We start from the raw sequence: 13,511 nt of genomic DNA, 5'->3' as shown, positions 1-13,511 counted from the left end.
TTGCCCTCTTTATAACACACCACTTTCGATCACTCACTCCTCCTGAATATTCTCTTCTTCCTGGATTTTTGTGATATGCTCCTCTTTGTTCTTTTCCTACCTACCTGGATGCTCCTTCTCAGTCTCCTTTGCTGGATCATCATCTATGTTGTACCCTCTAGCTTGGGGAGAGGGGAGGTAGGGAGAATATTATTCACATCTATTCTGTTTGCTCTTTTCTTCCTACGTGTTGTCTTGGTCATCATCTTCCACAGGTTCATCAGATCATTGATTTAGTACTGTAAGGGACCAAGGCCATTTAGTCCAACCCCCCTCACCCTGCAGATAAGGAAATTGAGGTCCACAGAGGTTAGACAACTCGCCTAAGGTCTTACAGATGCAGTGACAAAAGCAGTATTGCCCCCTGAATCCAAAATCAGTGCTCTTTCCACCGTACCACATTGCCCCTCAACTACATCTCTACAGAGATGACTCCTAGATCAAAATAGCCAACCCCATTCTCTCTCTTGAGATCCAGTGCTTTTTTGCCAACTGCCTATTGGATATTTTGAACTGGTTAACCTTTTATTTAACCAGGTTAATAACCTTAAAGTCATCCTTGACTATTCTACCTCCCTCATTCCACTATTCAATTAGTTGTTAAGTTTTATTGATTATGTTTACAGTATCTGCTGTACCCATTCTTTTTAATCCATTCACTTCACAACTACCTAATTCAGATCCTTATTACTGTTTTTTCCTAGATTTTTTATATAGCCATTTAACTGGTTTCCAAGATCCAGTTTCTCTTCTCTCCAATCCTCCCTCACATAGTTGGTAAACCGATATTACTAAAACACAGATATGACCATTTCATTCACCTTGCTAAAGAAGTGCCAGTGGCTCTCTACTACCTGAGATAAAACTCCCTTGTTCGGCATTTAAAATACCACTCTCTGCCTTTATATTGTTCCTTTTAACACAGTCTATATTCCATCCCAAGTATCCAGGTTCTTTCTGTGCTCCATCTTTATGCCTTTACCCAGACTATGTTGGGAATGCACTCCCTCACTTTTACCTCTTAAGATTCCCTCACTCTCATAAAAATTTAGACTAACAGAAGCTTATTCTGACCCTTGGCCCTTGTACTATTGCCTTCCCCTCCCCCAGAGTTATTTTGTAACAGAGAAAGAGAGAGAGAAAGAAGGAGACAGGGACAGTGAGTGTATTTCCTTATCTGTGTACATGCTTCAAATATCAGTTACTTGAGGTGAGGGATTCTTTTCTTTTCTGTCTTTCTACCCCAGTATAGTAAATGTATGAAATATAATGGGAGATTGGGACTAGTGCAGGTTTCATTGTTTTCTTTGCTTCCCCATTTGCCCAGCATAGTGTCTAGCACATAACAAGAGCATAATAAATGTTTGTTAAATGAATCACCTATCAATTCCGGGTCTTTAAGGCCTTATTTACAAGAGAACCAAATTATGTAATTAAAATATATCGACCTCAATTGTTCAGAATTGTCAATTTTCTATTTCTGAGGCATACAAAAAAAGTGGTTAGGCAACATGGGAAGCAGTGCAGTATAGAGTAGCAGAAAAAGTACTGATATGAGACCTGGGTTCTAGACCTTATCTCAGTCAATAATTTTTGGGAAAATCTTTAACTTACTCCCAAGCTGCAGTTTCCTCATCAGGAAATGAATGGGTTGAAAAAGATGTATTTAAATGTCTTCCCAGTGGCCAAATTTTATAACTTTTATGTTTCAGAATCTATATTCTAGCATCAAAGAATCTAGTAGGGTGTTGGTGGATTTTCTGGAAGTTCTCAAGCAGTAGGAAAAATACACAAACATATCACAATGGGACTGAACAAAAGAGATTTCCCCATTTATCCCCATTTACATTTCTACACAGAGAGATTTCATTAAGGGCCAGGGTAGGGATGGGGGGGAGCCTAGCTTGTTATATATAAAGGGAAAACATCAATTAGAACCCAGTGAACAGAGAAACAATCAAGTATTCAAAAGCCCAAGTGGATCATAGCAAGCTGGGATAAATCATTTTGAGCTGCAACTGCTTATTTTCCAGTGTAAACAATAATTCCCTTGCCCTTTGTTCCTTCCATTTAGGAATTCATAAAGCCCTTTTACTACTACATGAATCCTGTAAATCTTCCATCTGAGAAAATTAGTACACCAGTGGATGCGGTACTTAGTAAAGAACCAACACATTAACGTTAAATAAGTTATCAGGCAGATAGCATATTCTTTAGGATACAAGTTCGAAGTAAAGATCATTATCCAGCACCTCAAGCATGCTGAAATATACATTATCACATTGTTTATCAAACACAAAAAATAAGTATTTCATCATGTAAATCATTAATTAAATAATATATGCATTTGTGTGTTGTTTAGTGATCTGTATTCAGAGGGAAGTCATTTTTATTTAAGAGATATTTGCTTTTTATAATTACTGATGTATCCTTTGGAAACCATTATTAGCATATTTATAATTTTTCCTAATATTGTTCAACAATTTCTTCCAATCTCCGCCTCCTCTTATTGGTCAGTTGTTTTAATTTTTTTTTAAAGTACAAAATTTAAAAAAGCTTTAACATTTCTTATAGCAGCTTTTTTTTCAGATAGCCATTAAGGCTGTTAGGGTAAGGGGGAGGAAAAGGAAGACTAAGAGGCATGTTTCTGTATATTGTTCTCTATGCTTCTACCTATGTAGTAGGAGGGATATGTGTTTTATATAGGCTGGGCTGAATTTGAGTGGGTAGGAGTGGGGTGGGATTTGGCTTCCCTGTAGCCAGAGGAATAAAAGGCCCAAATGAGGGGAAAGGTGGCATCAAAAATTTTATCAGAACTTCTACTGCCTTAAAGGAATGTTTTCCTGACTTGGTATGGCTAGTTGCCATGGTGAATGTGGAGACAGGGGTGTAGCATTTAATATTCTTTTTAACATTAGGAGCAGTACGCTTTTAATTTGTTATTCATAAAGTGTTTTATTTCATTTCATGATCTTCAAATACCACATTGCAGTTTAATTCCCAACACTAAATCACTGGACTGGCCTTAGTTAGCCTGATTCTACAATGACCTAACTGTTCTCTGATGCAATGGACTAAGGCAAAAATCATGCTCTTGGGTAGAGAAGAACATATTTGGCTTGTTTTAAAATTTATTTAGTCCAGAATATGACTTGGTAGACTGATTTCCAGATATTTTATAAATTTTATAGTGATTCTGAATAGATTTCTCTTTCTAAAATTTCCTCATGGGTTTGTTGTTATTATTATAAAGAAATACGGGGGCCAGCTAGGTGGTGAAGTGGATAGAACACCAGCCCTAGAGTCAGGAGGACTTGAGTTCAAATTCAGCCTCACACACTTGACATTTATTAGCTGTGTGACACTGGGCAAGTCACTTAACCCCAACTGCCTCACCAAAAAAAAAAAAACCCTACTGATGATTTTAGGGGATTTCTGTTATACAATACTAACACTAATACTGCTAATAATTTACAATAGGAGCTACTGTCTCAGTTCTTTGCTGATTCTCTGGGGTTTTCTAAGAAAACCATCATTTCACCTAAAAATAGGGAAAACTGTATATTCTTTGCTGATGTTTATGCTTTTAATTTCTTCCTCTGGTCTAAGTTGCTACAATTAGCATTTCTGATATCCAAGACATTTGTAAAACTGACACAGACATTTGAGATGAAGAACCATTCTCCCACAGGCAAGTCAAGGACATAAAACAGTTTATAGGCTCGTAGGTTTAGAGTAGAAGGGATTTTAGAGACCTCTTCATGTTACAGATTAGGAAAACGAATCCCAGAAAAGTGAAGTGACTTGCCCAATTTCATACATGTAGAGGGGAGCCAGAATGAACTCATCCCTCAAATTTCAAATGTGTCCTTTTCCACTGCACCACACTGATTTCTTTCTCAAAAGAACTACAAACTCTAACAACCATGTGAAAGGTCACCTCACATTCAACAAGTTGAGGACTGGGACTGTATTTTTTTTCTTTTTGTCTTCCTCTCTCTTAGAACAGTGCTTGGTACATAGCAGATGCATAATAAATGTTTGTTAATTAGCTGACAATAATGAAAAAAATAGAAACAATCAATGGTAAAGGAGTCATAAGAACTGGCAGACTATTGGTGAAGCTATGGATTTGTCCAATCACTCCAGTAAACAATAAAGAATTATGTGAAAAAGTGACTAAATTGTTTTTAGCCTCTGACCCAGAAATTTATATACCAAAGAAATCAAAGCAGCATTTTTTATAGCAGTAAAGAATTATTAGACAAAAAAGGTGTCTACCCATCAAGGAATAGCTAAACAAACTGGTACATGAAAGTGATGGAAGAAATGACAAACATGAGAAATTGAGAGAAACATGGAAAGATTTAAAGGAAATGATAAAAAGTGAGGTAATAAGATCGAGTAAAAAACAAAATTACAACAATGTAAATAAAAAGAAAATTAAAATAAAGCTGCATGCCATATAATTAAAATGACTAACTACAGTCATGAAGAAGGGATGCAGAAATGCATTTCATTGGCATTGGAGAGGTGAGGAATTATGGTGTGAAATGTTGCACAGTTGGAAACAGTGACTGTGACTGTACTATGTGGTTATACTTGGCTATTTTATTCCTTTGTTATAAGGGAAGGCTTTGTATAAGGGAAGAATGTATATCTGGAAATGATTAATGTTATGACTATAACAAGATAAACAAAAATGACAGCAAGATAAAGCTGAATGCTGGATAATTACAATGACCACTTGGCCCCGGAAGAGAGAGAGAGAGAGAGAGAGAGGGAGAGAGAGAGAGAGAGAGAGAGAGAGAGAGAGTGTGTGTATGTGTGTGTGTGTGTGTGTGTGTGCTGTGTTTCATGTATGGTTAGATCTGGTTTAAGTGTCAGTTGGTTTGGCTTGATTTTTTTTTTCCTTTGTTTTATGGGAGGCTCACTAGATAGGTGGTAGAAGAAGTGTCTCTGAAAATGGCTGTGACAGAGATTCTGGTAACAAAGAGAACTTTGTTTTTGTTTTGTAAGGGGAAAATGACATGTCAAAACAAATAGCAATAAAACTTAGCGGCGAGGGGTTTTGGTGGAGTGTGCAGATGAAGAATTGACTGGACTCCAATTTTCAGCTGTGCCTTTTTCCCTACCCAGGGAGGGGTATATTGTGAAGAGATATAGTCCCAGCATTGTGTGTCATACATTTCCATACATGAAGAAAAGGATGTCATCGTTTAAACTGTAACCCAAGAATAGACTATAAGGATCAGTCACCTTCTTCAGTCCTGGTTATGAGCAGGAAGAGGATAACCACCAATTCTAAGGCCTGATGTGAAAATGAATATGTATATGAATCCTAAAGTCAAACTAATTTACAAAACTATTTAAAAATCTAGATAACTCAAAAAGATCTCTAGCTCTAATTTCTCCTCTGATTGACTCCCAGAGCCCTTATTAGCCATCTTAAGATAACCTCTAGCTAAAATTCCAGCAGCACTTCAAACTCAACAATCCAAAGATTTCCATTCCTTCCTCCCAAAAACCTCTTTCCTCCTTCTGATCTCAATAATTTTGTCCTTAGAACCATCATTCAGTGACTGTTTGTAACCTTGGTGACATCTTAGACCCCTCCCTCATTCTCCACTCTCATATTCAATCAACTGCCTAACTCTATAAAATCTCACACATTTATTCTCTGCAATAAAATGATCCAAGACAAATCTGAAGGACTTATGATGAAAAAAATGCTATCTACCTCCAGAGAAAGAACTGATGGAGTCTGAAAGCAGACTGAAGTATACTTTTTTAAACTTTCCTTATTTTTCTTGTTTTCTGGGGGTGGATGGGTGTGGAGGGAAGTTCACATTTTTCCCCCCACAACATGACTAATATGGAAATATGTTTTGCATGACTGAACAAGTATAACCTATATAAAATTGTCTGCCTCCTCAATGGGGGGGGGGGGAAGGAAGGAGAGAACATGGAATTCAAAAGTTAAAAAAAAATGTTAAAAATTGTTTTACATGTAATTATAAAAAATATTTTTTTTTAAAAAAAGCTCACACATTTGAACCATCCTTTCTATTTCCACTGCCTCTAATCAAGTAATTACTTACCACTTGAGGTAACTATTGAAATAACCAAAGATTTTCCTACCTTCACTCTCCCCCTTTTCATTTAAAACAAATTTAATTCTGAACTTAAAACACCTAAAAATATCCATATATACAGCAGAACACAAAAAACATTTTATATGAAATTGATGTTCAATTTCATAATGACTGATTTTTTAAAAAAATATATATAAATTCTAATCATTGCTCTCAAAACCATTCTGCTTGTCTGTGCTTCCTCTTGAACTTCCTTCTGAGCTCTTCAATGCCTGTTAAAAATATATTTCAATGATTTTCTTTTTAAAAATCTCAATTGCTTGGGGCAGCTAGGTGGCAAAGTAGATAGAGCACCAGCCCTGAAGTCAGGAGGACTTGAGTTCAAATCCAGCCTCACACCAAACACTTGACACTTACTAGCTGTGTGACCCTGGGCAAATCACTCAACCCTAATTGCCAAAAAAACAAAAACAAAAACCTCAAATGCTAGTTCCTCTCTTTTCCCCAAACTCCTAATTAAAAAGAAAAGGGGAAAGGGACTCTTATAACGAATAAGAAGAGTAAAGCAAAACAAATCTACATATTGGCCAGATCCAAAAATGTTATGTCTCTTTCTGCACCTTGAGTACATAACCTAGGTTTATGTCAGGTGGTAGGTAAAAGGTTTTATTATAACTCCTCTGGAGAGATGACTGGTCGATCACTGCCTTGTCTAGAATTAAGTCTTTCAAAATTGTCTATTTTTATAATGTTATTATAAATATTGTTTTCATGGTTGTACTCACTTCACTCTGCATTAGTTCATACTACCACGGATGCTCTGAAATCATCTTTCATGATTTCTTACAACATTATATTTCATTCTATTCACACAATACAATTTGTTCAGCCATACCCCAACTGATGGACATCTCCCTTAGCATTCAGTTCTTTCACCTTGCTTTGCTTTTCCTTTTAATCCCTCCTTCCCTAGGATATCTGTTTTGCTTGCAACTATTCCCTCCCTAGAACTTTCATTCCTTTTAAACTTAGTCCACCCCTCCAACCCCAATTGTTTCTCTGTTAAATTTGCTGTATTTCTACACCAAAATATGCATGTTCAACCCTCCTTTGTCCGTTTCAGATAACACTAAAGTTCATTTGATATCAGTTTCCCCACCACTTACTCCGTGTTCATATGTTATCCTTTAATTATGAAAAACATCAAGTTTAATCCCTTTATACTTTTTTCTTAATTTTATTATTCTTATTCTTTGTTCTAAATTTACTCTCCATTTACCCTCCCTTCTCTTTTCCTACCTAAAACCCTCAAGGTTTTACCATCTATTGGTATGCTTTTTCTTATTTAATTGTCAAGTTCTGAAGGGACACTTGTTTCTTCTCCTTCAATTAGGTGTTATCATTCATCATCACAGTCCCTTTTAATTGCTCAAATAAATCTGCCTTTCTAGGTATCTCCTGATTTTGCTGTTAGTATTTTTTTTCCACTTTTAATAAACATTTTATTTACTGACCAACAAAGTAGTTCTAAAACCGTAGCTTCTGGAAGAACCACTTGTTTTTGCCTGTCTTGTACCTTTCCTCAAATTTGACCTTGGCCTCCTCCTCGCCTTACGTTTTAGTGACGACTGTTTTGTCCAAGGGGATATCCACAGAGTATCTGGTGGGCATGAGGTGGTTGTAGTTATAAACTTTCACGAAGGACTTGATTTTTGATCTCTTGGCAATCTTCTTTTTGCCCACTGCTGCAGTCACTTTGCGAGGGTAGCGGTCAATACCTGCCACCAAGGCATGGCTGCAGGGCCTGTCGGAGGCCCCATCATCAATGTTCTTGACAACGACGGCTTTGCACCCAGAGTACCATCCGGCCAGGACCAGCACCACCTTCCCAGGTTTCATGAACTTGCCCATTTCATGATCTGGAGCCCAGGACTCACCGACACGAAGTAGTGCTGTTAGTATTTTAAAGTTCCTGTTCATTTCTACTATTTTCATCAGAACTGCTTAGAAATTCTGTATTCGGTTAAAGTTCTGGTTTTATTTTTTCTGTAGGATTCCATTATGCTTTATAGTTTAAACTACTCTTGATTGTAAGTCAATATATTTTACCTTTTGAAATACCATGTGTTCAAGCTTTCTTCTCATTTATGATAGAAAAAGCCAGGACTCATGTGATCTTAACTGTAGTTCTTTGGAACTTGAAATGCATTTCTCTAGATTTTGCTGGTATTTTCTTCTTTGAAATGAAAGCTCTAGATTTTGTCTGTCATGTTCCTGGGACTTTCCTTTTTTTCTTTTTTTTTTGGGGGGGGTGGCTAGGCAATGGAATTAAGTGACTTGCCCAGGGTCACACAGCTAGTAAGTGTTATGTGTCTGAGGGCAGATTTGAACTCAGGTCCTACTGAATCCAGGGCCAGTGCTCTATTCACTGCACCACCTAGCTGCCCCCTACAGTTTCTTTAAGAAGATGATTAGTGGATTTATTCCATCTTTACTTTGCCTTCTAGTTCGAATAGATCTGAGTTCATTTATAATTTTTTGAAACACAGTGTCCAAACTTTAAAAAAAAATCATGTTTTTTCACCAATGTGAAACTGTTTAATAGAAATGTAAATGCATAGCCTATATCAGATTGTGCACCATCTTGGGAAGGGTGGTGGGGAGGAAGGGGGAGAAAAATTTTAAACTCAAAAGCATATGGAAGTGATTATTGATAAATAAAAATAAATTAATAAAAAAAAATTTTTAATCATGTTTTTTTCCCAAGGTCCAATAATTTTTAAAATATCTTACAATCAATTCTGCAGGACAGTTGTTGATATCAAATCTTACATTTTTTTCTATCTTTTCAATCTTTTGATATTGTTCTGATATTTCTTGATGTCTTATGAAGTCATTTATTTCTGTTTGGTCCATTCTAGTTTTCAGGGAGTCTATTACTTGGGTAACATTTATTTTCTTTTCTAAGCTATTTATTCTTCTTTCAATTCTTTAGAGTTTTGATTTTTTAAAAAAACTTTTAGAAAATCTTTTCTTTGGTATTCATGTAGTCCCTGTGAAAAATCCATTTTTCACAGGGTCTCTGCCTACAGTTTTTAGGAATTTATTCTCTCATTCTAAGCTAGATTTTTAGGCACATTCAGATTTTATAATAATTTTTATACTGGTCAGTGTCTTCTTTGGTTTATTCATCTATTTAGTGATAGTTTATGGAGCCTTTTTACCAGGGCCACACTCCACTCCCTCCTATGTTTTTGGGTGGCCTTGCTTCTCTTTAATCTTGTTCATCTAGATTGCTGAAATGACCTCCACTTACCAGGTTTAGATCCCTCTACATATCTATGCAGTTCAGAGCACTAGATCTTCAGGGCACTCTATTTCATCTCAGAACAAGGTACTAGGGACCTTGGAGCCCTTAGGCAACTGAGCTATCCAAGATGAGTACTGCCACACTTGTACCAGTTGTTGTGGCTACTACAAGCTTCCAAGGTCCTGACTGTATTTTCTGACCAATCTTGGGCTTTCACTTTTGGGGACTTCCTGGGGGAGGCTTCAGTTTTTGTTGCATCCAGTAATGAAGCCTGAATAGCAGCCTACACCTGGTCCTCACTGGGGGTTGAGAAGCTCTCAGTTTATTTGCCTATGTTGGCATGAGTTTTGCTGGTAAACCCTTTTCTATTGCTCATGGGCTTTTGACTGACATTCTGTGCAGTTCTGTGTAGAAGTAGTTATTTACTGTAGTTTCCAATTATATTTATGGATGATTATTCAGTCTGCTGTGAACTTCAGGTTTTTGCTGGAGTCAGCATGTGGGAGTGAGGTGTGTGCTTCTCTTCAATCAGCCATCCTGGCCAGAAGTTTCCCACTTCATCACCACATGCATTATTCGTAGCATAACCAGAATAATCTATCAATTCATGTAACAACTCTGCTCCAAACCTTCTAATGGCTCCCTACTGCCTCGACTCCCCTGCCTGTGATTCAAAGCCCTTCATAATCTGGTATTATTTTATCTTTCCAGTCTGATCTCACATGACAGTCCTTCATGTATTCTTATGTTATAAGCAATCTAATGTCTTCTTGCCTCCAAAATTGCTGCTCTTCCTACTTATAATGTCTAGAATGCCCTTCCTTTCTCTATTCATTCTGAATTCCTATCCATTTTTTAAAGTCCAATAAAGTCCCCTAATTAAACTTTCTCTGATCTCCCTAGTTCATAACTGCCTACCTTCACATAAGACAACGCTTTTCTAACTTTCTAATGCAGTTTTCATTCAATGTAGCATATTATAGTTAAATGTGTTTGTGTCTTATCCCTCCAAATAGCCTGTAAGTTCCATGAAGACAAGGAGCCTGTTTTATCTAAAATTTATAACTACTCCACCTCATTGCTTAGTATAGTACTCTCTACATAGGAACCAGCTCATTAAAAGCTTGCTAACTGAAATGCTATTTCCAACTTATTCTCTTTCTTAGCTAACTATTTACCTAGAAATAATACCCTTCAAATCAGTTATCTACTGATTTGAATGTTAATGCCAATAAATCCACTCACTATTCCTATAACAGAAAAAGTACTTCATTCCAAGTCAGTAAAATTAGATTAGAATCCTTTCTTAATTTCCTTGAGTAAATTCTTCAAAAGAATTTAAGATTAGACGACATCTAAATCTCTTTTAAATTTATATGCTTTTTTCTTATGTTTAAATAGGCATACTCTAAAATGGGAAGATATCCCCCTAAAAAGGGGATGTGCTCTATAATCCGCCCTTTTAACTGAGACAATGACAAGGATGTCTGAAGCTTGATATTATCCAAAATCAGCATCTTTCAAAGTCTTGTATAAGTTAGAAAAACTATCTTACATAAAGGTCTTTCTCTTATACAAGATGGAACGAGTTATATGTATGTCATCATATAATTAAAGATTTTTATTAATGGATAGCGGTTGTGTAAATTGATCTGAATATGCGCTTAAAACTGTGTAGATAAAAAAGGGATTATACTTACATATTTGACATATTCTTTCCATTGCTGCCACCACTGCATGGAGATGATAAACCAGTTGTGTCCCGGCTGCAGGCCATACCTGCTCTCTCTTTCTAACCAACCCCTGCACATACAAAAATAAATCAATGTACTTATGTCAAATAGAAAATTGGACTCCGGGAATCAAGAACAATAAAGAGTTCTCAAAGTTGAAAAACTTCAAATTAATTTTCCTACACCTAATTAAGAGTATCCAGAACCAGTATAATTAATGAGAAAAATCACTGTCTCCACTGTCAATCTGGCTGAAAGATTTTATAAAACTGAAAATTCATTAAAAGAATAAATGTTTAAAAGTGATTATGTCAGTAACAAACTTGACTTCATTAGATTGCAAGTGAGTAAATACACTTTCCTTCAGATAATGCTCAGCAAATTAACTCTTTAGATATAAAACAAGTGGAAAAAATGGAAATCAAGGAAGAAGCTGGTAAATGATTTTCAGTTGTCCTTTTTATTGTAAATAATGAATCTTAAAAAAAGAAAGATTATATTAATGAACCATAGTTGGGTGGTATACAATGTAAGAAAAACTGAAATACTTTTAAGACATAACAAAAACTAGTATTGCTATAAATGCCTCTATTGAGTCTTATGTCTCATTGTCTTCTTTTTCCAACAATGGTTTAAAAAAAATAAAGAAAATGAACACAAACCTTCCAACACATCTGCCAACACTACAAAGCTATAAATAGGTACATTAGAAGTCATGAAAATGTGAGGTTCAAACAAGCCCAGAACAGAGGAAAAATAGAATTTTTTTAAAAAAAAATTTTTTAAAGATAAATTGTATTTTTATTTTTTAAGATAGCATTTTAATTAATCATATTTACTACCGAAGAGGCATATTTATTATATGAGGCAAACTGAAGCACAAAAGGTGATCAGATGATTGTAGAGGCGACAATCTGGGCTTTCACTGGTACTTTTATGTTCAAATAATGAGTGTATAAGAAAAAATAACAAACATTTACATAAGCACTTTACGGTTTGGAAAGCACTCTACACATATTATCTGATTTCCTCTTCAGAACAACCCTACTGTCTCTACTTTATAGACGAGGAAACTGAGACTCACAAAAGTTAAGCAACTTGCCAAGAGTTACACAGTGAGTTGGTTTTTGAGGTGGGACATGAACTCAGGACTTCCTGACTCAAGGTCTAGAACTCTATCCATTAGATCAACCAAGTGACCTCAAGAGATTCCAAACAACCTAAATACTATGAACCGCTAGAACTTCCTACTTATGATACCTTGGCCAAATCATTTAACTTCTTTAAATTTTAGTTTCCTAACCTAAAAAAATGGAGATAATACCTCCTTCTAGCTACCTTATCAAGGGTACTGTGGGGAACAAATGAGGTAAAGTATAATTAAGCGGTTTTATAAGGTATAAAGCACTACATGAATATGAGGTATATTATTCAGAATTCCTTAGATTAGATGCTCAAATAATTATATATTTCGCCTATGCCGTATTATGGAAAACAAAAATGACAAAGAAAATACTATACCATTTATTCGTTCAAAAATGCAATTTTCAGGATATGCCAGAGCCACAATAGATTCAGCCAAGCCTCCTCCAGCCTCAACTATACTATACACTGATAACTTGATATTCACAAAATAACTGCAAAGTGCTGAAAGATCCTGAAGGGCCTTCTGAATTGCTGGAGATTTAATTATATTCAGCATTAATTTTCAAATTAAAGATATTTCATGTCCTAATTCTCTAAACAGCCAGTACACATATATAATCTGTGCTAACTCAAAATTAGGCAAAAATGAACAGAATACCTCATTCCCTGACCATCTGAGAGGACAATTTGAGAAGAAACATTAGATACTATTAATTATAGGAGCCAACAGTAAATGGTAAGAATGTTAACTGGCAACTAATTTTGATTACATTTGTTCCTTATTCCTTGTCCCTCTCTCTCACTAGAGCTGGCCACAAATGAAATGAATACTATAGAGCAAAAACCCCATACTTACCTAATGATTTGTCCTTCTTCTTCTGGAGTAGCAGGTCTTAAACCCAGGACTATATGGCACACCTAGGAAGAAGGAAGGGGAAGTAAAAATTGACCAATATATGCCAATCACTGACATTACAAAAGCATTAAGAGTACAAAGCAGGAGGCTGGCTTCCCAGACAGGATCCTGGACTAATAAGGCCAAAGCCTTAGTCTGATGAATTACCTATAAAACCTAAAGAGTTAATTCAAATAAATTAAAGTTTTAGCTAGTTTTCAGAAAAACTAACACAACAGAGGCTGATTTTAAAATCAAAATGTAGAGAATAAAACTGACATTTATGAGAAAGG

At 35.9% G+C, this 13,511-nt stretch overlaps 1 protein-coding gene and 1 pseudogene across 1 annotated transcript in view; both read right to left on the bottom strand.

The window, feature by feature from the left end:
• USP32 (ubiquitin specific peptidase 32) overlaps positions 1–13,511 on the bottom strand; it is a 263,795-nt gene that overhangs the window by 72,552 nt on the left and 177,732 nt on the right. The window contains 2 exon segments of the mRNA XM_020991809.2: positions 11,145–11,247; positions 13,180–13,241. Of these exon segments, the coding sequence (XP_020847468.1) occupies positions 11,145–11,247; positions 13,180–13,241 (165 nt within the window).
• On the bottom strand, positions 7,611–8,129 carry LOC110212030 (large ribosomal subunit protein eL27 pseudogene; annotated as a pseudogene).

The sequence above is a fragment of the Phascolarctos cinereus genome, unplaced genomic scaffold (genome assembly GCF_003287225.1).
Source record: "Phascolarctos cinereus isolate Bilbo 61053 unplaced genomic scaffold, phaCin_HiC Scaffold_5;HRSCAF=322, whole genome shotgun sequence".
Taxonomy (NCBI): domain Eukaryota; kingdom Metazoa; phylum Chordata; class Mammalia; order Diprotodontia; family Phascolarctidae; genus Phascolarctos; species Phascolarctos cinereus.
The sequence above is the reverse complement of the archived record's forward strand: the minus strand, read 5'-3'. Positions and strand labels throughout refer to the sequence as shown.